The sequence below is a fragment of the Bos indicus x Bos taurus genome, chromosome 3 (assembly GCF_003369695.1).
Source record: "Bos indicus x Bos taurus breed Angus x Brahman F1 hybrid chromosome 3, Bos_hybrid_MaternalHap_v2.0, whole genome shotgun sequence".
NCBI lineage: Eukaryota > Metazoa > Chordata > Mammalia > Artiodactyla > Bovidae > Bos > Bos indicus x Bos taurus.
Window position 1 is genome coordinate 120588171 of NC_040078.1, and position 22695 is coordinate 120610865.

Sequence of the window (22695 nt, forward strand, 5' to 3'; positions counted from 1 at the left end):
CCCGCAGATACGAGGTACATGGTGTGGGCCCCAGCTCCCCCAAGGAAGGCCCTCCCAGAACCTCGGCTGGGCAGGGAGCAGGGCCCCAGCCTTCTCGCCACCCTTCCAGCTGAGCATCTCTTTTCCTCAGGTGCGGGCTCCCTGAACTCCGCCCCTGCCCCCCAAGCCCTGCTGTGTCCGAAGCACCATGGGAGAGAAAGTGAGTGTGCCAGCGAGGCCTCTCCAGCAGCTCGCCAGAAAGTCCTGGGAGGGTTCTGAGCGCACGTCTGCACGTCTGCCCTTCTGTCCATCCACCATGATGGGTCAGACCAGGCTGGGGAAGGGCCTGTGGACAGGCAGCCCCAAAGTGCCTGGCCATTGCGGCACCCCTGGCACCCACATGGCCAAAGACCCTGGGCTGGCTGGGGCTGGGTGCCGGGAGCCGGCGAGAGACATTCCACTCGTGACAAAGGTCATGAGGAAGGAGGCTCGGCATACGCAAAGGCGGGATCGAGCCTCAGGAGTCCACCCGGATATTCTCGAGCATCTACCCCCAAAAAACCAGAGTCTGTCTACTTTATTGCTTTGTGCTCTCACCTCTGACTTTACTGGGGGCTGTCCCCCACCACCATCTCGCTCTCTCTGTCAAAGAGTTAACTTACAGCTCCAATTCATAAAGTTCCTGGGCAATTAGGAGTGTTTAAATCCAAACCCCTCAGATGGCTCTCTAACTCACCTGACAAGTTTACCCGGACTCCTACAGCTATGCATACGATTGTTTATAGTCTCCCAGCCTTGAGAGGCACGGGAAGCTTAAGATATTCAAATAGCTTAGAGCCTCTCAGAGAGTTAGAAACTGTCAGAATAAAACTAGTAAAAGATTTCATTGATGAGTCAATGCTTGTTGCCAAGTTTTCACATCCCCTGAATTGTATCCTTGAATATGTATTGATTAATAGTTGGTATGTAGAAAAAATAAGTAGTGGCCTTGGTGTTAGTAACTTTAGACCCTTAAGGTAATAAATTCTTTCCTTTGTTGTAAACCCATTACACATCCACCCTATAGGAATGCAATTTTATCTTCGGAAGATGGCGCCAAACCTTAAAATAATTACTCTTAGAGAAAATAAGTCTTTGTTGATAAGTCCTTGTCAAGAGTCATAAAATGTTAATAGGCCTTCTGGCCAGAAGATGATGTAAATCACCTAAACCATTTGTATACGATAAATTTGCAGGAAAGAAACCCTGGTTTTTGATAAGGATCAAAGACTGCTGACTTTGCATCCCCTATTATCCTCTATGTGTAACTTAGGCTATATAAGCCCCTGTTGAAAATAAAGCTACGGGCCTTGCTCACCAACGCTTGGTCTCCCCATGTCATTCTTCCCCTCAACTTCCAGCTGAGTCTCCATCTGGAGCATGGATATCCTCTGCGACCACTTATTTGCCTGGGCTTCTAAGACCCACTCGAGAAGGTGTCTAAGGTGGGGCACCTTCCACTATTCGAGAGGGCGCCTGCGGCCTCCGTGGTCAGAGCTAACCTGGTGTCACGGGTTATATTGATTTTCCGTGTAAACCAAGCTACTCAGCTTCTTTTCTCCACTGAATTTTCCTACTGAGCTATCCTCATTCTATTACTCTTTATATCTTTGATAAATAAATGAATAGGTCGCCAAAGCCGTCTCTCCTTCGAATGCCCTGGATCAGCCGGCGCTGGACCTCGGCAGCTGGGGTGCTTCACGGCGGAGTGAGGAATTTTGTCTTCCCTTATGGACCTAACATTTGGTTAAAATGCTGCAAGTATTTCTCTCGGTCTACTGTCTTTGAATTGTATTTATTTATTTCCAAAAGAAAGAAGTGTACTTACATGGAGTAAAATCTAGTAAATTTAAAATTTTCTACCGCAATGTCCTCTTTTGAAAGTTCTTTTCCAGCCCAAGGTGTAGATAACAGCTGAGTTTTCTCCCGGGGTGAAGCTTTTGAGGAGGAGGAGGAAAAGGAGAAAAGCTGCTGACTTTGGCTCCTGCTCTCTTCCTTGTCCTCAGAGCCACCCACTGACCCTCAGCAAGATCTGCATCTTGCCCTGAGTTCTGGACCCAGAGGCCTTGTCACTGCCCACAGCTCCCTGCAGGCCCCCTGGGCTGACCTACCCCGCACCGGGGCAGGGTGAGAGGGCGCAGGCTCACGGGCATGTGCCAGATGCCAGCCGCCTCCGGGAAGGCCCGGACTCGGGTGCGGGCGCAGAGGGCGCGGCCCCAGCCGGGGCTGGCAGGTGTGCTCCTCCAGTTCCTGCTCTGCCCAGTGTCACGCCCCGCCAGTGCCTGTGCCCTGCGCTCGCCCGCTCAAGTCAGGCAAGGGCCAGGCCAGATCGCCACCTGCCAGCATGCCGTCCTCTCTGGGGGGCTTGCAGAGGTAAGCGGGGGCTGTGCCACCACAGGGGCCAAATTCCTTCTTCAGTCCTGGGGGCCTGAGCGCCTGATGGACCAAGTTCTCCTGGGGCATCGCCCTGGACCAGGCATTCGCTCTGAGTTCATCCTTGTGGGCCTCATTTCAGGCAGTGGGGAGCCCCCCTCTCCTGCCTGGGCAGCCTTGTCCTGGGCCTGGTGGGCGGTTCGGGCAAGAGGGATGTGAGCAGAGGAGACAGGGATCTGGCGTCTGGGCTGGAGGCCTAGGTGGGCGGCTGCTGGGGGTCCGGCTCTGCTGGCCTCAGTCCTGTGGTCACCTTCTGAGGGGCTGGCCGTGTCCCCCGCCCAGCTCCGGCACTTCAGCCCAATCACCCGTCTTTTGCAGGTTAGGGTGCTGGCCGGGCCCTGAGCCCTAGAGCCTGCCCGTGTGGTGGAGGTCAAGAGGGGAGGGGCGTGGCGTTTGCAAGCACCCCCGTCCTTTCCTGGCCCGTGGGGGGTGCTGTGCCTCTGCCACCGCTCCCCGAGGGCGGGGGGACATGACCAATCTCTTCCCGGGGCCTCCCTGGAGGGCCGGCTGGGGGGTGTCGCCCTGCTATCTGGGGTCCAGCCTGGGTCCTGCGGGCTGTGCCAGCTCTGGCGGAAGGGTGGGTCCCGTGGGGGCTGTTGGGACACACGGCCCGGCCGGCCGCTGTGTGTGTCCCAGGCTTGCGGGTGCAGCACAGACCTCGGGGAGAAGGGCAGTGTGTGGGCTCACACTCGGTGGGGAGAAGGGCAGTGTGCGGGCTCACACTCGGTGGCCCTGAAGGCCCAGAGCCTCGGGTCGGTTTTCTCTGACTTGTGGGAACGCCTGGGGCCCATGTTGCTAGGTCAACGCCCTGGGCCTGTGGGCAGACAGGCCAGCTGCTGCCCAGGACAGGGCACCGGCAGGCTCGGCCTTGCAGCACGTCTGGGCACCACGGGAACCGAGGGGACAAGTGTGGGCTGGGGGCATCCAGGGGTCCACGGGGAGGAGGGGTGGGCATGGGCCAGGGGTGCCCAGGGGTCCACAGGGAGGAGGGGACAGGCATGGGCCAGGGAGCCAGGGGTCCACGGGGACGAGAGGGGAGAGGTGTGGGCTGGGGGAGCCGGGTCCACGGGGACAGTGGGGACGGGCATGGGCCAGGGGCACCCAGGGATCCACGGGGAGGAGGGGACGGGCATGGGCCGGGGAGCCCAGGGTTCCATGGAGACGAGAGGGGATGGGCGTGGGCCAGAGAAGCCAGGGGTCCATGGGGACAGCAGGGACAGGGAGGAGGGGACGGGCGTGGTCCGGGGGAACCCAGTGGCTTGTTTGGTTATACGGGCCGCCTGGAGCAGAGACCAGACCTCTTCTGCTGGACAGGGTGAGGGGTCTGGGTGAGGCTGCTGGCCTGAGATGCTGGGGCATCAATCCCCCTGACCGTATGGGAGCTATTGGATGGTCCCTCAACTCTACGCCTTGGCTTAAGGTCTTTGGAAACTTGTGTTTCTGGTTATTTGAGGTCAGCTTCTCAGGACAAAAATCTCCTGGGGTGCTGGGACCAGGGAGTGGCTGTGGGGAGCCATGTGATCCCAGGGGGCTGTGTGACTCATAGAAGGCTGTGACCCAGTGGGGGCTGTGTGACCCCATGGGGGCTGGGTGACCCTGCGAGGGCTGTGTGACCCATAGAAGGCTGTGATTCCTTGGGGGTTGTGTGACCCCGTGGGGACATTGTGACCCCGTGGGGGCTGTGTGACCCCATAGAAGGCTGTGACCCCATGGGGGCTGTGTGACCCCATGTGGGGGCTGTGTGACCCCGTGGGGACAGTGTGACCCCATGGGGACTGTGTGATCTGTGGGGGCAGTGTGACCTCACAGGGGCTGTGTGACCCCATGGGGACAGTGTGACCCCGTGGGGGCTGTGTGACCCCATGGAAACAGTGTAGCCTCATGGGGGCTGTGTGACCTCATGGGGGCTGTGTGACACCCTGTGGGGGCTATGTGACCCAGTGGGGACAGTGTGACCCCATGTGGGGGCTGTGTGACCCTGTGGGGGCAGTGTGACCCCATGTGGGGGCTGTGTGACACTGTGGGGACAGTGTGACCCCATGTGGGGGCTGTGTGACCCTGTGGGGGCAGTGTGACCCCATGTGGGGGCTGTGTGACCCTGTAGGGGCTGTGTGACCCCATGTGGGGGCTGTGTGACCCTGTGGGGGCAGTGTGACCCCGTGGGGGCTGTGTGACCCCATGTGGGGGCTGTGTGATCTGTGGGGGACTGTGTGGACCCTGTGGGGGGCTGTGTGACTCTCCCGGCCTCAGGTGAGCTCTTAGGGTGGGTAAAGAGTACACGTGGGAGTGCAGGCGGGGAGGGGACAGGGCAGGGCGTCTGGCAACATTCTACACAGCTGCGGTGGCCACGTGTGGGCTGGATGGGGGCTGGAAAGAGTCCAGAGGGGGGCCAGCCAGGACACTTGCAGTCTGCTTTTCAGCGGACAAGGGGACGCTTTGGCCTGAGCATGAGGTGACGGAGGCAGGATGGCAACTGAATGAGGAAGAGTAGACCTATTTCCATGGTGACCGGGCAGAAGAGTGGACCTGTTTCCATGGTGACCGGGCAGAAGAGTGGACCTGTTTCCATGGTGCTCCGGGGGAAGACAGCACGCAGCATCGCTGTCTGGGACACACTGGAATCTCTGTGCTGTGTCTGTCTGAAACACGTCTCCCCGCAGCCACACTGCCTCCCACGTGCTCAGATACTGTCTAGTCTGTGTTTATTCTTTGCCCGTCTGTATCAGGTGGCGCAGTGGTAAAGAATCCGACTCCAGTGCAGGGGGGTCAAGAAACCTGGGTTTGATCCCTGGGTTGGGAAGATCCCCTGGAGGAGGAAATGGCAACGCACTCCAGTGTTCTTGCCTGGGAAATCCCAAGGACAGAGGAGCCTGGTGGGCGACCGTCCATGGGGTCACAAAGAGAGTCGGACACGACTTAGTGAGTAAACAAGTCTAAGTTTATTGACTGTATCTACATCGATTCTATTCTGTGCCTGTGCTTTTCTTTCTGTTCTATTTGCTTCTATTTCACACTATTCTCTAAGAGTGCTGGCTGCAACCTCCAGCCCTCAGAGTGTGACCCACTGAACTGACTTCAGGGCAAATGTGGTGCCACCTGGATGGGAGGAAACACCCCAGGTTGTAGAGCACGAAGCAGTCCCCTTTGGGGGAAGGACTCAGAGGGCCCCGTTGGGGTCGGGTGGGGACATGCGCCACCCTGGGCTCTCCTCATATCAGCAATCTTGTAAGCAGCCCCCAGAGACCTGGCTGCACCAGGCCATGCTGACCTATCTCTCGGGCTCAGTGTCCCCCCGGCGACACCCCACCCCACCAGGGGCTGCGCCTAGCTGGACAGCTGCAGGGCTGGAAGGCCCTGGCTGCCTTTTGCTCCCGGGTCTTGGCTGCAGCATCTCGGTTCCCCTCCTGGAAAGTGGCACAGCACCTTCCTGGGGGTGCCATCTCAGGACAGTGTGGAGGGAAGTAGAAGCAGAAGTTGCAAGGTTCTTCCTGCCGGCCTCAGATCCCAGCCAAAGCAAGGCCGCATCACTCCCAATTCGGTGGGTGGTGACAGGTGGGGACGGTGGGGGGGAAGCGTCTTGGCCATGTTTCTTCTCTGTTGCACCCTGCAGGCAGCAACAGAGTGACTTTCCTTTCTGTTTTGGCAGGATCCCCTGGGTGGAGGGTGTCCCACTCTTTCCCTCTATTTAGGGGATGTTGAGTTTGGGCATCTGGGCCCTGTCCCTGCTTCTTCTTGGTTTGTACGGATGGCTGTGTGCCCTGGACTCACTGGACGACGGCCTCACCCACCCTGATCACAGGGTCCCCAGGCCAAGGAGACCTCCGGCAGCCCTGTGCCCGGCCCCCTGCTGGTGCATCTGGGGGTGGGGGTGGGGACCGGGGGCCAGCACCTCCTTGTTCTTCTCAAACCGCCGAGCCAGGGCAGGGGGGCAGGGCCTGGTTCCCGAGGATGCAGCCTTCCTGGCCAAGGGCTTATCTGTGAGGAGGGAGCCCTGAGTAACTCTTCAGTCTTGTCCTTGGCTGCTGCTCATTAAATGCTGCCACTGTACACACCCCCTTGGCGTGGCCCCACACCCAATAGGGCATTTGGGGCTAAACAAGAGCCAGTTGAAGGAGTGATGGATGGACAGACCAGAGGTGACCGCTGTGGGTGTGTTTACCTGGCCACTTTGGATCCTACTCAGGAGCCCTGGATTGGGCCCTGGGATCAGCTAAGGGAGATAAGCGCTTATCTTACAAAAGGTTTTCTGCTAGTCATGAGGAGCTGATGTCACCATGAAGGGATTTAGTGATTTCTCAAGATGAGGAGATGCAAGGCTTGGGCTCATAAAATCAGTTTCTGAAAATATCTATGTAAAGACCTATTCCACCAGTTTTCCTGGAGCACAGAGTGTTTCATTTCAGGGAGTGTCAAAGGTCAACAGCTGCAGCTATACAAGATTCCATTCCCGAAGACAGATGGCAAATGCCCAGGACCCTGTCTCCCTGCCGGGCAGGACATCCCTCCTGTTGACAGCCCCAGTAGTGGCTCCCTGAGCACCGGTCCTGCTGGGCGGACCGCCCGGCCCATCCCACACTCACACCCTGCTGACCCCCCGGGTGATGGGACCAGAGGGTGTTCTGCAAAGGAAGAGCCTCTCCTTAGAAATGAGGGATTTCTCTGAAGACATTATTTTTCTTGGGCAGCTGTTGTTGCCACCAAAAACCTTGGATTCTCTGCCCAGCGAAGCCAAATAAAAAAAATATGGAGACAGAGTTTGGAGGAAATAGAAAGGTGGCTTTAATCCTCAACTGGCGAGGGGAGACAGAACAGAACAGGCTTGTGCCTCGAGGACTGTGCCTTCTTCCATGAGGAGTCGGGGGATCCTATAGATGAGGGCTCGCAGCTGGAGAGCTGATGAGGGACAAGGACATCAGGACCTTGTATTCTTCTTCCTCCCACATTGTTTTGGAAGCAGTCATAGGCTGGTGTTGGGTAGTCGGGTCCATTGCCTTTTGTGTGCTGTACTGTGGCCTTCTTTCTGAATGGGAAAGAGGAGAAAACCTACAAGGGGTGGTCTGCAGAGGGAGAGTGCAGTAAAGGTGAGCACCAGATATAGGATGTGCTGCTGCTGCTGCTAAGTCGCTTCAGTCGTTTCCAACTCTGTGCGACCCCATAGACGGCAGCCCACCAGGCTCCCCCGTCCCTGGGATTCTCCAGGCAAGAACACTGGAGTGGGGTGCCATTGCCTTTTCCGATAGGATGTGTCACATAGAGTTAAAAGATAATAGGTGCAGAACTAGCTCATGCAGAGTCAGAGGGTGAAAAGCAAACTTAGTTACCGACTACAGATTGTTGCTGTTCAGTCGCTCAGCCGTGTCTGACTCTTTGCGACCCCATGGACTGTAGCACGCCAGGCCTCCCTGTCCTTCACCAACTCCCAGAGTTTACTCAAACTCATGTCCATTGGGTCACACGAGATGGCCATCCAGCCATCTCATCCTCTGTCGTCCCTTTCAATCTTTCCCAGGATCAGGGTCTTTTCCAGCAAGTCAGCTCTTCGCATCAGGTGGCCAAAGTATTGGAGCTCCAGCTTCAGCATTAGTCCTTCCGGTGAATATTCAGGACTCATTTCCTTTAGGATGGACTGGATGGATCTCCTTGCAGTCCAAGGGACTCTCAAGAGTCTTCTCCAACACCACAGTTCAAAAGCATCAATTCTTTGATGCTCAGCTTTCTTTATGGTCCAACTCTCACATCCACACACAACTAATGGACAAACCATAGGTTTGACTATAAGGACCTTTGTTGGTAAAGTAATGACTCTGCTTTTTAATATACCGTCTAGGTTTGTCATAGCTTTTCTTCCAAGGAACAAAAATCTTTTATTTCATCACTATCCACAGTGATTTTAGAGCCCAAGAAAATAAAGTCTCTCACTGTTTCCATTGTTTTCCCGTCTGTTTGCCATGAAGTGATGGGACCGGGTGCCATGATCTTAGTTCTTTGAATGTTGACTGCAGATTAGGAACGAAGTAAAAACTCGGCGTGATCAGCCCTGCTCACTATTCTCTGTATCTTTGTTCTCAGGGAAGGAAAGAAAAACTCATTCCTCTTTTCTCCTTTACACTGCAATTCTGTGGAGAACTTGTTCCCTTAAGGCCAAAGGGGTTGTTGTAAATGTGACAGCAGAAATTTCCAAGAAGTCCTCAGTGTGGCTCCTCTGAAGGGGCCAGCAAACACCCAGTGTTTGGTGAAGGGAGTTTTATGTGTCAGAACAAAGTCAGGCTGGGGGCAGACTGAGGGGAAAAGCCAGGCCCATTAACATCCCAGGAGGGCCTCATCCAGCAGGGGTTAAACTCTAACTATATGGGATGATAAAACTCTGTGTAAAGTAGATAGCCAGTGGGAACTTGCCATGTGACGTAGGGAGCCTAAAGCCAGTGCTCCGTGATGACCCGGAGGGGTGGGATGGGGAAGGGGGTGGCAGGGAGGTTCACGAGGGAGGGGACGTGTGTATCCCTGTGGCTGATTCATGTTGCTGTATGGCAAAACGAACATTGTAAAGCAATTATCCTCCAATTAAGAAAAAGGCACCAACTGCTCAGGCTCCAGTGACAAGCTGCCTTCCCTGGAGGGTCTCGTGAGCTCTGCAGATGTGACTCCACTGCGGTGTGGGAACCCCGTGACCACAGCGTGGCCTTCCAGAAGTGCACCCCTTTGGGGCTTGGGGAAAGTGTGCAGTGAGCAGACCCCGGGGCCCGGCCCCTGGGCTGCCGCACCGTCTCCCGCTGCATCTGCGGCCGCCCTCCTGGGGCCCACAGGCCGTGACTGCGGGCTGACACGGGCATCCTTTCCCAGCAGCCCTGCCCTGTGTGTGAGCATTCTGCACTTGGTCCACCGTAGTCCTGAGCTTACAGAGACTCAGCCTGTCCACCTGCTGGTTCCTGGGAGTCTCTCTCAGGTGGATCTCAAGTCCTTCGTCAGGAGGACTTGAGGGAGCGTTAGGCAGCTGGGGGTTGGAGAAGCTCACATCATGTTTGAAAACCAGGTATGGTAGCAGATACAAATGGTGGAGCAAGGGACTCCCCTGATGGTCCAGTGGTAAAGAATCCACCTTCCAAAGCAGGGGACGTGGGTTTGATCCCTGGATGGGGAACTAAGAATCCCATACACCATGACTAAAGATCTTATGCAACACAGCTGCTGAGCCGTGCGCTCTGGAGCCCATGTGCTCTGTAACATAAGATCCCACATCCATAACTAAGACCTCATGAGGCCAAATCAGAGCAGATCAGATCAGTCCTCAGTCGTGTCTGACTCTTTGTGACCCCATGAATCACAGCACGCCAGGCCTCCCTGTCCATCACCAACTCCCGGAGTTCACTGAGACTCACGTCCATCGAGTCAGTGATGCCATCCAGCCATCTCATCCTCTGTCCTCCCCTTCTCCTCCTGCCCCCAATGCCTCCCAGCATCAGAGTCTTTTCCAATGAGTCAACTCTTCGCATGAGGTGGCCAAAGTACTGGAGTTTCAGCTTTAGCATCATTCCTTCCAAAGAAATCCCAGGGCTGATCTCCTTCAGAATGGACTGGTTGGATCTCCTCGCAGTCCAAGGGACTCTCAAGAGTCTTCTCCAACACCACAGTTCAAAAGCATCAATTCTTTCGGTGCTCAGCCTTCTTCACAGTCCAACTCTCACATCCATACTTGACCACAGGAAAAACCATAGCCTTGACTACACGAACCTTTGTTGGCAAAGTAATGTCTCCGCTTTTCAATATGCTATCTAGGTTGGTCATCAGTTTCCTTCCAAGGAGTAAGCATCTTTTAATTTCATGGCTGCAGTCACCATCTGCAGTGATTTTGGAGCCCAGAAAAATAAAGTCTGACACTGTTCCCACTGTTTCCCCATCTATTTCCCATGAAGTGATGGGACCGGATGCCATGATCTTCGTTTTCTGAATGTTGAGCTTTAAGCCAACTTTTTCACTCTCCACTTTCACTTTCATCAAGAGGCTTTTTAGTTCCTCTTCACTTTCTGCCATAAGGGTGGTGTCATCTGCATGTCTGAGGTGATTGATATTTCTCCCGGCAATCTTGATTCCAGCTTGTGCTTCTTCCAGTCCAGCGTTTCTCATGATGTACTCTGCATATAAGTACATGAGGCCAGACAAGTAAATATAAAAAGGGGTGGGGGGAGGGCAGGTCATGTGCCACAGTGGCTTGACCTTAAGGGGGTGTGTGTGGAGAGCAGAAAGTGATGGCAGGGGCTCAAATTCTCCCAGCTGTGTCTGAGACTAGGCTTGTGTCTGAGATAGGAAGCAGTAGGAAGAGGGTCACTGAGAAGCTGTGATCACTCACCTAGAGCCAGACATCCTAGAATGCAAAGTTAAGAGGGCCTTAGGAAGTATCACTACAAACAAAGCTTGTGGAGGTGATGGAATTCCAGCTGAGCTATTTCAAATCCTAAAAGATGATGCCGTTAAAGTGCTGCACTCAACATGCCAGCAAATTTGGACAACTCAGCAGTGGCCACAGGACTGGAAAAAGTCAGTTTTCATTCCAATCCCAAAGAAGGGCAATGCCAAAGAATGTTCAAACTACCGCACAATTGCACTCATCTCATACGCTAGCAACTAATGCTCAAAATTCTCCAAGCCAGGCTTCAACCATATGTGACCCATGAACTTCCAGATGTTCAAGCTGTATTTGGAAAAGGCAGAGGCACCAGAGATCAATTTGCCAACATCTGTTGGATAATAGAAAAAGCAAGAGAATTCCAGAGAAATGTCTACTTCTGCTTTATTGACTATGTCAAAGCCTTTGACTATGTGAATCACAACAAACTGTGGAAAATTCTTCAAGAGATGAGAATACCAGACCACCTTACCCGCCTCCAGAGAAACTTGTTCAAAACTGGGAAAGGAGTGCGTCAAGGCTGTATATTGTCACCGTGTTTATTTAATTTATATGCAGGGTACATCATGCAAAACGTTGAACTGGATGAAGCACAAGCTGGAATCAAGATTGTTAGGAGAAATATCAATAACCTCAGATATGCAGATGATACCATTCTAATGGCAGAAAGTGAAGAGGAACTAAAGAGCCTCTTGATGAAAGTGAAAGAGGAGAGTGAAAAAGCTGGCTTAAAACTCATATTCAAAAAACTAAGACCATGGCATCTGGTCCCATCACTTCATGGCAAATAGATGGGGAAACAATGGAAACAGTGACAGAGTTTATTTTCTTGGGCTCCAACATCCTGTGGAGAGTGGCTGTGCCATAAAATTAAAAGATGCTTGCTCCTTGGAAGAAAATTTATGACAAACCTAGGCACCATATTAAAAAGCAGGGACATCACTTTGCCAACAAAAGTGTGTATAGTCAAAGCTATGGTTTTTCCAGTAGTCATGTACGGATGTGAAAGTTGGACCATAAAGGAGGCTGAGCACAGAATTCATGCTTTCAACTTGTGGTGCTGGAGAGTCCCTTGGACTGCAAGGAGATAAAACCAGTCCATCCTAAAGGAGATCAGTCCTGAATATTCATTGGAAGGACTGATGCTGAAGCTGAAGCTCTAATACTTTGGTCACCTGATGAGAAGTCTATTGAATAGAAAAGACCCTGATGCTGGGAAAGATTGAGGGCAGGAGGAGAAGGGGACGACAGAGGATGAGATGGCTGGATGGAGCCACCAACTCAACGGATATGAGTTTCAGCAAACTCCGGGAGACAGTGAAGGACAGGGAAGCCTGGCGTGCTGCGGTCAATTGCTTCGCAGAGTTGGACATGACTGAGCGACTGAACACCCCCAAAGTGTGGCGTCGGAGTTGGCCGTGTGGGTGTGAACTCGGGGAGTTCCCAGCTGTGTCCACTGAGAGGACCCAGCAACTGACAACGTCCCAGAGCAGTGAGCACCCCCAGCCCCCAGGCTGTGGTCCCTAAAGACCATTTCTTTTCTTTGCTTTTTTTTAAGCCCATTTCTTTCCAACAAGACCCGGAGCGTCTTGGCGATGAGGCTGGTCACAGGCCAGCGGGCAGGCATACAGGGCGAGCGGGGCAGTGCCCCGTCACACCAGATGGCAGAACGCTAGTGTTCGGCTACAAGAGGCATGTACAGTGGCTGAAGGACCGGACACAAGGCACATTTTTTTTAAACAAAGCTTTTTCTACTCTAGTGATAAGGACCAAGAAATGAAAGTGAGTTCGTTTACAATGGCAATAAAAACTAGAGATTGAGATCAACACAAGGGTCACAGGACTGAGGTAATGAAAACGACAAGACGCTGTTGAGAGCCTGGAGAGAAAACAGCCCCTGGGCGCACGGGTCCGGCACTTCCCCGGGGAAGGCGACGCTGGCCCAGGCCCACCCAGCGCCCCCTCCTGGAGCAGCCCCGGCTGCCCCCCCGCCCCTTCCTGCGAGGGGCTGCTGGTGTCCATGGCTCTGAGCAGTTTCCTCCGATGGACAGAGCTGGCTAGGAGTCCCGTGCAGCGGCCTGTCCGTGGGTGGCCGGCCGCCCGCTGCCCCGGACGGAGGGCATCAGGCGCCCTCCCTGTCCTCGGGTCCCCTCCCTTCCTAGCGCCCGGCAGGCCCCTGCTGCCTGACACCATTTAGAATTGTCCTGTTATTACCGTATGACGTGCTTCCATGGGGAGTTGAGAACTGAATTCTGAGTTAGAAACTCTCTTTGGGGGAAGATGTGAAGCTTCGACTATTTGGTGTGGGGTCCGGCCATCTCCTTGCACCAGAGCAGAGTTGGGGGTGTGGACCTGCACCCTGCTTGCGGCCAGGGGGCCAGAGGGGTCTCACGGGGCGGCCCTGCAGCCAGTGTGAGTCCACTTCTGAGTTTCTGCCTGGGGGGGCGTCGAGAGGTTCCTGCGAGGCCGGGGTCTGGCCTCCCTGCTGTCGGGCATCACCCGCCCCGATGGAGCAGCCGTGCTCTGCCCTTTCCTCCCGGGCTCCTCCCCTGCATGCCCCCTGCTCGTCACACTCCCCGTCCCTGCGAGCCCTGTGGAGAGGCCGCAGGCCATTCAGGAAGCTCCCTCCCGGCTCTGCTCCCTGTGCCAGGCTCCGAGTGCAGGTGCGTCATCCGGCCCCTCTCACCTGGGACTGACAGCCGCACCGAGCGGCCCCTCGTCCCCTCCAGCCCTGTCGGGCCCTCCGCTCCCCCCGGGAGGCCTTCCTGGTCCCAGCCACTGCCACTCCACGTGGCTGGAGCCCAAGGAACCAGCTGCCCTGGGGGCACAGGCCATGTGGAGACGCAGGGCCCAGAGGTCCCAGGAGGGACCTTCTCCTCCTTCGGATGCAGGGACACCTGGAACTCACCCCCCGACCTCGGATCTGCCCGAGGGGAGGCCTCGGAGCCGGCCCTGACACCAGCAGGGGGCGGGTGGTGAGGAGGGTGTCGGGGCGGGGGAAGGGGGAAGGGCCATGAGCCTTGGAACTGACCCGGGAAGGTCAGTCGTGAAGCCTCCCGGTGCCTGGGGGCAGGTGGTCGGCCTGGTCTGTCCTGGGGACGGTGTCTGGCTGGGCAGCTCCTCCCAGGAGCTCAGAGTAAGGCCGAGGGGAGCACACACAGGCCTGCCTGGGCGCCTTGCTCCCCCGAGAGGTCAGGATGCTGAGCCATCAGTGTCCCTCCCCTGCTGGGCTGGTCGGGCCGTGCGCCGGGTGTCCTGGGGGCAGGGGTCTCAGCAGAGGCCACAGAACCCCACCTCCCCGACTTGCTCCTGTCTGCAAGAAAGAAAGGTATGGGTGACGTGTAGGGGGTGGTGTTCCAGCCGAGTAAGGGGTCCCAGTGGTCCCCTGCCTGGCAGCACACAGGGGCCTGCCCGCTGGAAAATCAGGGCCAAAGCACCTGGATGCAAGCGGGTGCCCGCACTCTACACACACTGCAGCGAACACCTGGAAACAGCCCAGGCCCCGGAGGCGGTGTCTTTGCCAACACCCTGCTGAGGCCACAGGAGGCAGGCAGGGCCAGGGCCGCCTGGCTGTGAATTCCATTTATTCGTCTAGGAAGAGCCTGCAGCCGGAGCATTAGGACTAAACAGGGGCCTGACTGGGGGGCTGTTCTTGCTGCAGGCTGGGCCCCCTGGATCCAGGGCCACGGCCGGGCTGCAGGCGAGAAGCTCACTTGTGTTTCAGAGATGTGCCTGCCTCCATGGGCAGACCTAGCTAGGCCCAGGTTGCAGCCCACCGTTCCCACGGATTCACACAAACGCAGCTGAGGCTGACAGCCACCACCTTCTTGTGCCCCCCCCAGGACAGAGGCTGTAAACACTAAATGAAGCTTTCTCAGCATTCCCTCGCAGTTGGGGGAAGGGGGACCATGTGACCGCATTTCGGCCGAGAAGATGGACAAGGAGGTTTGTTAGAGGCTTCTAAAAGGCTTTTGCTTCCTTATTATGGCTGGTCCTGTCCCTTCTACTTTCTTGCTGATGCAAATGTTTATGTGATGTCTGGAGCTTAGCAGCCATATTGTGACTACCAGGCCACGAGCATGGGGAGAGAGATGTCGGTTTTCGCAGTGTGACGGGGCCGAGTCTGCCAGAGCCAGCAGCTTCACTCCCAAGCCTCTAGGTTGGTGAGAGGAGTCTGCCGGAGCCAGCAGCTTCCCTCCCAAGCCTCTAGGTTGGTGAGGGGAGTCTGCCATTGTTTTCTGATTCCTGCAGCTGAGGTTCCAAGTGACATGGGTTTTTACTGTTGCTGCTGTGCAGTTGCCCAGTTGTGTCTGACTCTTTGTGACCCCGTGGACTGCAGCACGCCAGGCCTTTTTATGCTGATGTGCGAGTGCATGTCCTGGCCCTGGCAACGCCTTGAGCTCCGGACTCCTTCAGCCACTGCTGGGCACCTCCTCTTGGTGTCTCAGGACGTTTCACACTCAACAGATTTGCTTCCGATCTTGCTCCCACCCCATTGTTTCTCCCCCCTCTGCACCCCATGCTGACACAAAGCAGGAGGTCTGCGGTGGGGGGTGGGATGTGTGCTTGGCTTCACTCACTCACTCAGCACACATGCACCGAGCACCGTGCACGTGCCAGCTGCCTTTCCAGAAACCGAGGAGCTTACCCGATGGTGGGCAGAGCTGTGCTGTGTGCTTACTTGCTCAGTCCTGTCCAACTCTTCGAGACCCCATGGAGTGTAGCCCGCCAGGCTCCTCTGTCCATGGGTATCCTCCAGGCAAGAACACTGGAGTGGGTTGAGGAAATGGCAACTCACTCCAGTATTCTTGCCTGGAGAATTCCATGGACAAAGGAGAGACTATCACCTCCAGGGGATCTTCCCAACCCAGGGATCAAACCAAGGTCTCCCGCAATGTAGGAGGATTCTTGACCGTCTCAGCCACCAGAGAAGCCCAGTGGGCAGTACAGACTACAAAGGGACTGCTGCAACTGCGACGCCCTCAGGTGGTGGGGGTGAGCTGCAGGGAGGTCGGGAGGCCCCCTGCCCACAGCCCGGAGAAGCGCGAGGTGGCTCTTGCAGAAAGACAGTCTGCTGCTGGAGCCTCTGAGTGAAGAGGTCCTGGGGCTGGGTGTTTGAGGAACAGGAGGAAGTGGAATGGCTGGAGGGTAGGGGTGGAGTGGGGGCCTGGGGACTGGCTGGGAAGACTTGCATTTTCCTGAAGGGTTTAGCACAGGAGGCTCTTCAATTATGGGATTTAATCAAGGGTTTGAGCTTGTTGAAAGAAAATGAAAGTGTTAGTCGCCCAGTTGTGTCCAACTCTTTGTGACTCCGTGGACTGTAGGCTCCTCTGTCCATGGGCTTCTCCAGGGAACACTGGAGTGGTTTGTCATGCCCTCCTCCAGGGGATCTTCCTGACCCGGGGATCGAACCTTCATTGCAGGTGGATTCTTTACCTTCTGAGCCACCAAGGAAGACTTTGAGCACATTGGATTTTTTAATAAAAGGGTATTTTGGGCTGCTAGGGCGGAATGAACCACGGGGCAGGGACACAGGAGGGGGTAACCAGGCCACCAGGGTTCGGGAGCAGCGCGGATCAGGACAGAAGGTGGGGGGAGGGAAACGGGACCGGAACAGGTGAAGAAGCCACTGTCCCTGGGGGTGGGCTGGGTTTGGAGGGCAGCGTTGGAGCCAGTCTGGACCTTGGAGGCTGCGATCCCTGTGGACACCCCAGTGGGGGTTCGGGGCCAGCCCAGGCTGGGGTGTAAGTCTGGGGCGGCCTGCAGATGGTGACCAGAGCTGAGACTGGCTGGGCCTCCTCCCCCTTCTCAGTACAAAGTGGCCCTCCAGGTGGCGAAGGGCAGGGAGCCCTTCATGGCTGAGCTGCTGCAGCTTCTTTGTCCAGGGATGGCGGGACAGGGAGCCCCTGCCTGTCTCTCCTGATCTGCTCACTGCCTTTCCCTTGTGTGTTCTGGCCCAGGAGCCCTGCCCACACCACCTTCAGCTCCTGCACCCGGGCGGGCCCCCCTGCCCTCATGGGCCCTGGGCTGGAACTCAGGGGTCTCAGTCAGGCCCATCTCTAGGGGGCCCTGCTCAGGGTTGAGGGTCCACAGACATGTTTTCACCTCTGATTGCCCCCCCAGGGAGTGGATCCCCCTTTTGGCTTCTCCCAGCTTCTGAGTAGTGGGCAGTGCAGGGGGGCCACGTGGGGGTGGTGTCTGATGACTCAGGCCCATCCTGGGCTTTGCCCCCACCCTAGGGCCCCCATGGGCCAGCACACAGTAGGTGCTGGACACAAGTTGTCACATGGATGCCGGGGAGGTGGAGGGGGTAGGGAAGGGGGTGGGCAGCAGAGGCTCCTCCTGGGCCCCGGACTCAGTGCTGAAGAGGTCCTCCTCCCACAGGTGCTTCTGGGCCGTGCTCCTCCTCCTGGCCATGGCTGTGCTCCTGCTGGGCTGCATCATGCACGTGGACATCGGGCTGCTCATGCCGTGAGTCCTCCACTGGGTGGCCTGAGGTCTGGGCACTGCCCCCTCCCCGAGCAGTACTGGGACCCCAGCGTGCCCCACTCTGGGTGGCACCCAGCCCTGCCTGTGACTGTGGTAGGCCACGCCTCCCTTCCAGGCCTCAGCCTCCCCTCTGCAATGGAGGAGGGGCTCTTCCTGTGGTCACCCAGCCTGGGGGCCTCCCAGTATCTCCCATGGGCAGTAAGCTGCCCAGAACTCCAGGCAGGGATACGGGAGGGTTGAATCTGGGCCAGGTTGGGGGTGCCCTGGGCAGAGTTGCTGTGTGCAGAGGGTGACTGGGAGGCAGGGCTGGGGTGGTTAGAACCCCCTAGTGGTCTGGATGTCAGGACCCCTGCTCCCCTGCTTGTTGGTGGTATGGCCTCTGTGAAGCTCAGGGTCCTCCCGATGGCTACCCTGCCCCAGTGGTTTAGCCTGGCTGGTGGGAGGGCCCTCCAGCCCCGGGCCTGGCTGATCTCCACTGGAGAGGGGGAGTGCTAAAGCTCCTGGGTATCCCTGCCTACCCCCCAGGCCTGGCACTAGCCTCTGGACCCTGTCCCCACCATCCTGGGTCACTCTCACCAGCCCTGTTTTGGGATCTTGTGTTGGGGCAGGGTGGGCACCTGTAGCTCCAGGCTGGTGTCCACAACTGGGTGGGTGCCACCCTGAGATCACAGGAGTGAGCACCAGCGTCCAGTCTTGCCCGGCAGTGAGTCAGCCCATCTCAGCATGAGGGGCCAACCAAGCACCGCTGGCCATATGGCCTGGGTCACAGGGCAGAGCGATGCTGGGCGCCCTCAGAGCCAGGCAGGAGGTTGGGAAGCAGAGGGGTGCAGGGCCTGCAGTACATGGGGGCAGGTGGTTGCACCACTGGAAGAGGGCAGCCAGGGCGGGGTCTCAGGTGAGGGGCACAGTAACGGGGCTGGGCTGGGGTGTTGCCAGCTCAGGGAGTGTGGGTCGGGGAAGCGTGGACGGGGCAGAGGCTTTGCGGGCCTCCAGGTTCAGGGCTCGCGGGGCTGGAATCTCTCCGGCTGGGCAAGCGCGAGGATTCCCGGCCCACGGCGCTGCGCTCTTCCCCCAGCCAACTCCGGGACCAGGCTGATGGGCCTCCCGTCACCAACGTCATGTTTCTTAAGACGCACAAGACGGCCAGCAGCACGGTGCTCAACATCCTCTACCGCTTCGCCGAGACGCACAACCTGTCGGCGGCGCTGCCCGCCGGCGGCCGCTTCCACCTCGGCTACCCCTGGCTCTTCTTGGCGCGCTACGTGGAGGGCGCAGAGCAGGGCGGGCCCGGGCAGCGCTTCAACATCATGTGCAACCACCTGAGGTTCAACCCGCCAGAGGTGCGTGGGGCGGGGCTTCCGGGGGCGAGCTCCTGGAGGCGGGTCTCCCGGGGCTGGGCTCCATGGGGGCGGGGATCTGGGGCGGGGCTTGCGGGGCCCCGGGGGCGGGGCTCCTTGGAGGGCGGGGCTTCCTAGAGGGCAGAGTCTTCCGGGGGCGGGGCCCATGGAGGGCGGGGCTCCAGGGGGCGGGGCTCCCGGGCGGGGGCGCGGGGTCCCGGGGCTCCAGGGGGCGTTGCTCTCCCAGTCGGCAGCGGGCACCCGGCGTCTGCCGCCCTCTCCCTCTTCTTCGCCTCCTTCTGGGTCCAGACCCACCAGCTCGTCCCTCCGCAGGCCCTTTTCACGTGTTCACAGCTCCTTCTCTGGGTCATTCGGGTCTTAGCTTAGAGGGCATCTCCTCCCGGGGGCTTCTCTGACCTCCTCCCCAAAGGCTCAGCGGGGGTGACGGCGAAGGGTAATGGGGGCCGGGACGTGGCCAGGGTTGTTCTGGATGCTGGTGCAGGGTGGCAGGCAGAGGAGCCAGGTGGCCTGGACTGGAGGCAGGAGACTGGGTTTCGGGGGCAGGGGACCGGGGGCAGGCTCAGGTGTGTTGCGGGGTGGGGGCAAGGCAGGAGGCACCACCTGGCCCCGGGACCACGCCCCGGGGAGCCCAGAGGGTCACCAGCCCTTCCCGTTCTGTCTCCCGACAGGTGCAGAAAGTCATGCACAACGACACCTTCTACTTTTCCATCCTCAGAAACCCTGTTTTCCAGCTGGAGTCCTCCTTCGTCTACTACAAGAGCCACGTCCCCGCCTTCAGGAACGTCTCCAGCCTGGATGCCTTCTTGGCCTCGCCGTGGACCTACTACAACCAGAGCCTGGGGCTGAGCAACGCCTACGCCCGGAACAGCATGTGGTTCGACCTGGGTTTCGACAATGACGCGCCGCCCGAGGAGGGCTACGTGCGCGCGCGCCTGCTCGACGTGGAGCAGCGCTTTCAGCTGCTGCTCATTGCCGAACATTTCGACGAGTCCATGGTGCTGCTCCGGCGCCTGCTGCGCTGGCGGCTGGACGACGTGGTGGCCTTCAGGCTCAACTCGCGCAGCCAGCACAGTGTCACCCCCTTGTCGCCCGCAGGCCAGGAGCGCGCCAAGCACTGGTGCGCCCTGGACTGGCGCCTGTACCAGCATTTCAACCGCACCTTCTGGGCCCGGCTGCGCGCAGAGCTGAGCCCGCGGCGTCTGCGCTCCGAGGTGGCTCGGCTGCGCGAGCGGCGGCGCGAGCTGGCCGCCATGTGTCTGCAGGACAGCGAGCCCAAGAACCAGTCGCAGATCACCGATTTCCGACTGCGCCCCTACCAGTCGGGCAGGGCCGACATCCTGGGCTACAACCTTAGGCCGGGCCTGGACAACCAGACGCTGCAGATGTGTCAGCGGATGGTTATGCCTGAGCTCCAGTACATGGCCCACCTGTACACCCTTCAGTTCCCCGACAAACCCCCCAAGAACATTGCCTTCCTGGGGGCCTAGAGGGATGGCACCGGGGACTCTGGCTGGGCCCTCTCCTGTTGTCCTTGGAAAGCCCTAGGTGCTGTCTCAGGCTCTGAGGGGTCTTCTGGGGGCACCTGGGGTACCCAGGCCCTGCCAGACCACCAGTCCTCAGGGTGAAGACACCAGTGAAGAGACCACCTGTGATCCATCCTCTCGGAGGTGACCTCTCCACTGAGGACCCGAAATATAGGACACCCGCGCACCTGGACTGAGGATGTGAGCCTGCTCATCAGATTCATCAGATGAAGTGTCTTATGAGGTGGGAAAGTGAGGGATCTTACATCAGAAGAAAGGAATCTGGAGCTCAGAGCGGCTCCCCTACTTTGCCAGCCATGGGGACATGGCCCTGGTCACTGAGACACCCACACTGTCAGCACCCCACACTCTGGAGGTGGACTTGGGGACCTGGGTTTGGAAGGGTCTGGAATGCTCAGTTTCCCATCTTTGGCTGTATGAGCCTTATTTCCAACTGAAGAACGGTTTTGGATTGAGAAATGTTACAACTGCTTACAAGGCAAATGGTTTAGCCGGAGCACAGGTTGAAGGCCTGTGCTGCAGCTCTGAGCTGCAACAGACTGCCCCCAAAAGATGAGTGGAGGAGGAGACCTGCCGGAGAGCTGGGAGGGGACTGCTGTACCCTTGGTTGCCGTGGAGACGGCACTGGATGAAGCCCGAGGAGGGTGGCTTCCAGGCCCCCCTTCTTGTGGTTTGTGTGGAGGGAGTGAGGATGCCTGCCTGGCAGAACATGATCCCTGGCTGCTTGGGGGCCCAGTGGTTAGTGGGGTGCACACACCCAGAACCATGTGCCCTCTGCCTGAGAAAAGTGGGCTACCTGGAGCACCCAAGAAACAGAGCTGCTCTTTCACACTCAGCTGAGATGCTCAGCCTGGCCTGTCTGTCTGGCTCTGGGGTCCCCTTCCTTCCACGTGGGGCCCTCAGCCTTGAGGACCCCGGCACCTGCTCAGGTGCTCCTGGGTCCAGACATGTCCACACTTTTCAGGGGAATCAGCACTTCAAAGAGAAGGGGAACTCTCATCCTCAGAACAGGCAGCAGCTCACTTGGACACAATTTAATGGAGAGACTTTATGAAGAATGAATTTTCAGTAAGAATATGGGATATACTGCAGCAAATTTGAGAATAAATGACAATATTTAGAAACAGAAAAAAATGAACAGAGTCCATGCAGGATGGACCGGAGACCCAGGTTGGCAGGAGACGCCCCCCCCTCCCCCGCCCCCTGGGAGGTTCCTCCATCCTCCATCCAGAGGAAAACGCAAAGAGGGACATTGCAAGGGAGAGAGGAGACAGGGAATCAGACCCCAGATGAGCCAGCCTGACAGGAGTCCGGGAGGGGCGGACGAGCCATGGCTGAGAGTCGATACCAAACGAAGAATGGGGAAATGACCCTGATTTAAAGAAAGCCTCGCGCTTCCCTGGTGCTCCACTGGTAAAACCTGCCAATTTAGGAGATGCGGGTTCGATCCCTGACCCAGGAGGGTCCCGCGTGCCACAGGACAACTAAACCCGGGCACTGCAACTACCGAGCCTGTGCTCTAGAGCCTGGGGGCTGCAACGACAGAGCTTCCGAGCCCCGGCCACTAAAGCCTGCAGGTCCCCACACCTGTGCTCTGCAACCAGCAGAGCCACTGTGATGGGAAACCCGTGCACTGCAATTAGAGAGTAGCTCGTGCGGCAGTGAAGACCCAGCACAGACAAACATAAATAAATAATAAATAAAAATAGACATTAAAAAAGATCCAGTGCAGCCAAAATTACATAAACAAAAATAAAAATAAAGACTCAAATCCCATCACTGCCCTGAGCCTCAGGTGAATCTGCCAACTGCCAGAGAAAACACGATGCCTGCTCAGCTGATGTGAGGAAGCGAGTGGATCCAGGATGAGCAGGAAGCGTGGAGGCCTCTTTATACCGAGTGAGCGGGCTGTCTCTGCGAGCCGGTGTCAGACCGTCACTGCTGCCCACAGGGCTGGGACCGTGCAAGTGGGCTGTTCTCAGCTGCATGGTAACCAAGAGCGCGAAACTGCCATGGAGATTCAGTGGCGGTTACTCTGGTCTTTGAGGTTGGCAGGAGCGTCAACTGGCACTGTCTTTTTGGAGGGAAAATTGGGGATATTTATCACAAGGTAAAGTGCATGTGGTTCGTAACAGACAACTTTGAAAACAATCCATCTGCTTGTCCGTCCAGAAGAGAGTTTAACGTGCGGAGTCCGATGCGGCCAATAAAGCTGGAGGCCCGGACTCTGTGGGTCTCCTTTCCGGAGGGGCTCTAGCTGCGTGTTGTTGGAGGTGGGGTTGGTAGGCGGGGCTGCGGCTGACTGGGGTGGGTGTGCAGGGGAAGCTGGGGAGAGAAAGTGGTTTTTCAAGGGAAGCAGGTTCTTATGCAAGATCTCCATGTTTTAAAAAAGCGGGCATCTAACTAAAACATTACAGTGTCTGAGAGAGGGACCAGGGTGTGTGTGTGTGTG

The 22695-nt window shown here is 57.3% G+C and overlaps 1 protein-coding gene across 2 annotated transcripts; it reads left to right on the forward strand.

The window, feature by feature from the left end:
- The first annotated feature begins 2306 nt into the window (after positions 1-2306).
- Positions 2307-22490, forward strand: GAL3ST2 (galactose-3-O-sulfotransferase 2). Of its 2 annotated transcripts, none has more exons than XM_027538212.1 (4): positions 2307-2391; positions 17237-17323; positions 18417-18681; positions 19368-22490. In XM_027538212.1, exons 1-4 carry the CDS (start codon positions 2363-2365, stop codon positions 20184-20186), a joined length of 1200 nt encoding a protein of 399 aa, XP_027394013.1. In that variant the 5' UTR covers positions 2307-2362; the 3' UTR covers positions 20187-22490. The 2 variants fall into 2 exon arrangements, with proteins under 2 accessions (XP_027394013.1, XP_027394014.1); XM_027538213.1 differs by lacking the exon at positions 2307-2391 and adding an exon at positions 5336-5370.
- The last annotated feature ends 205 nt before the right edge of the window (positions 22491-22695 follow it).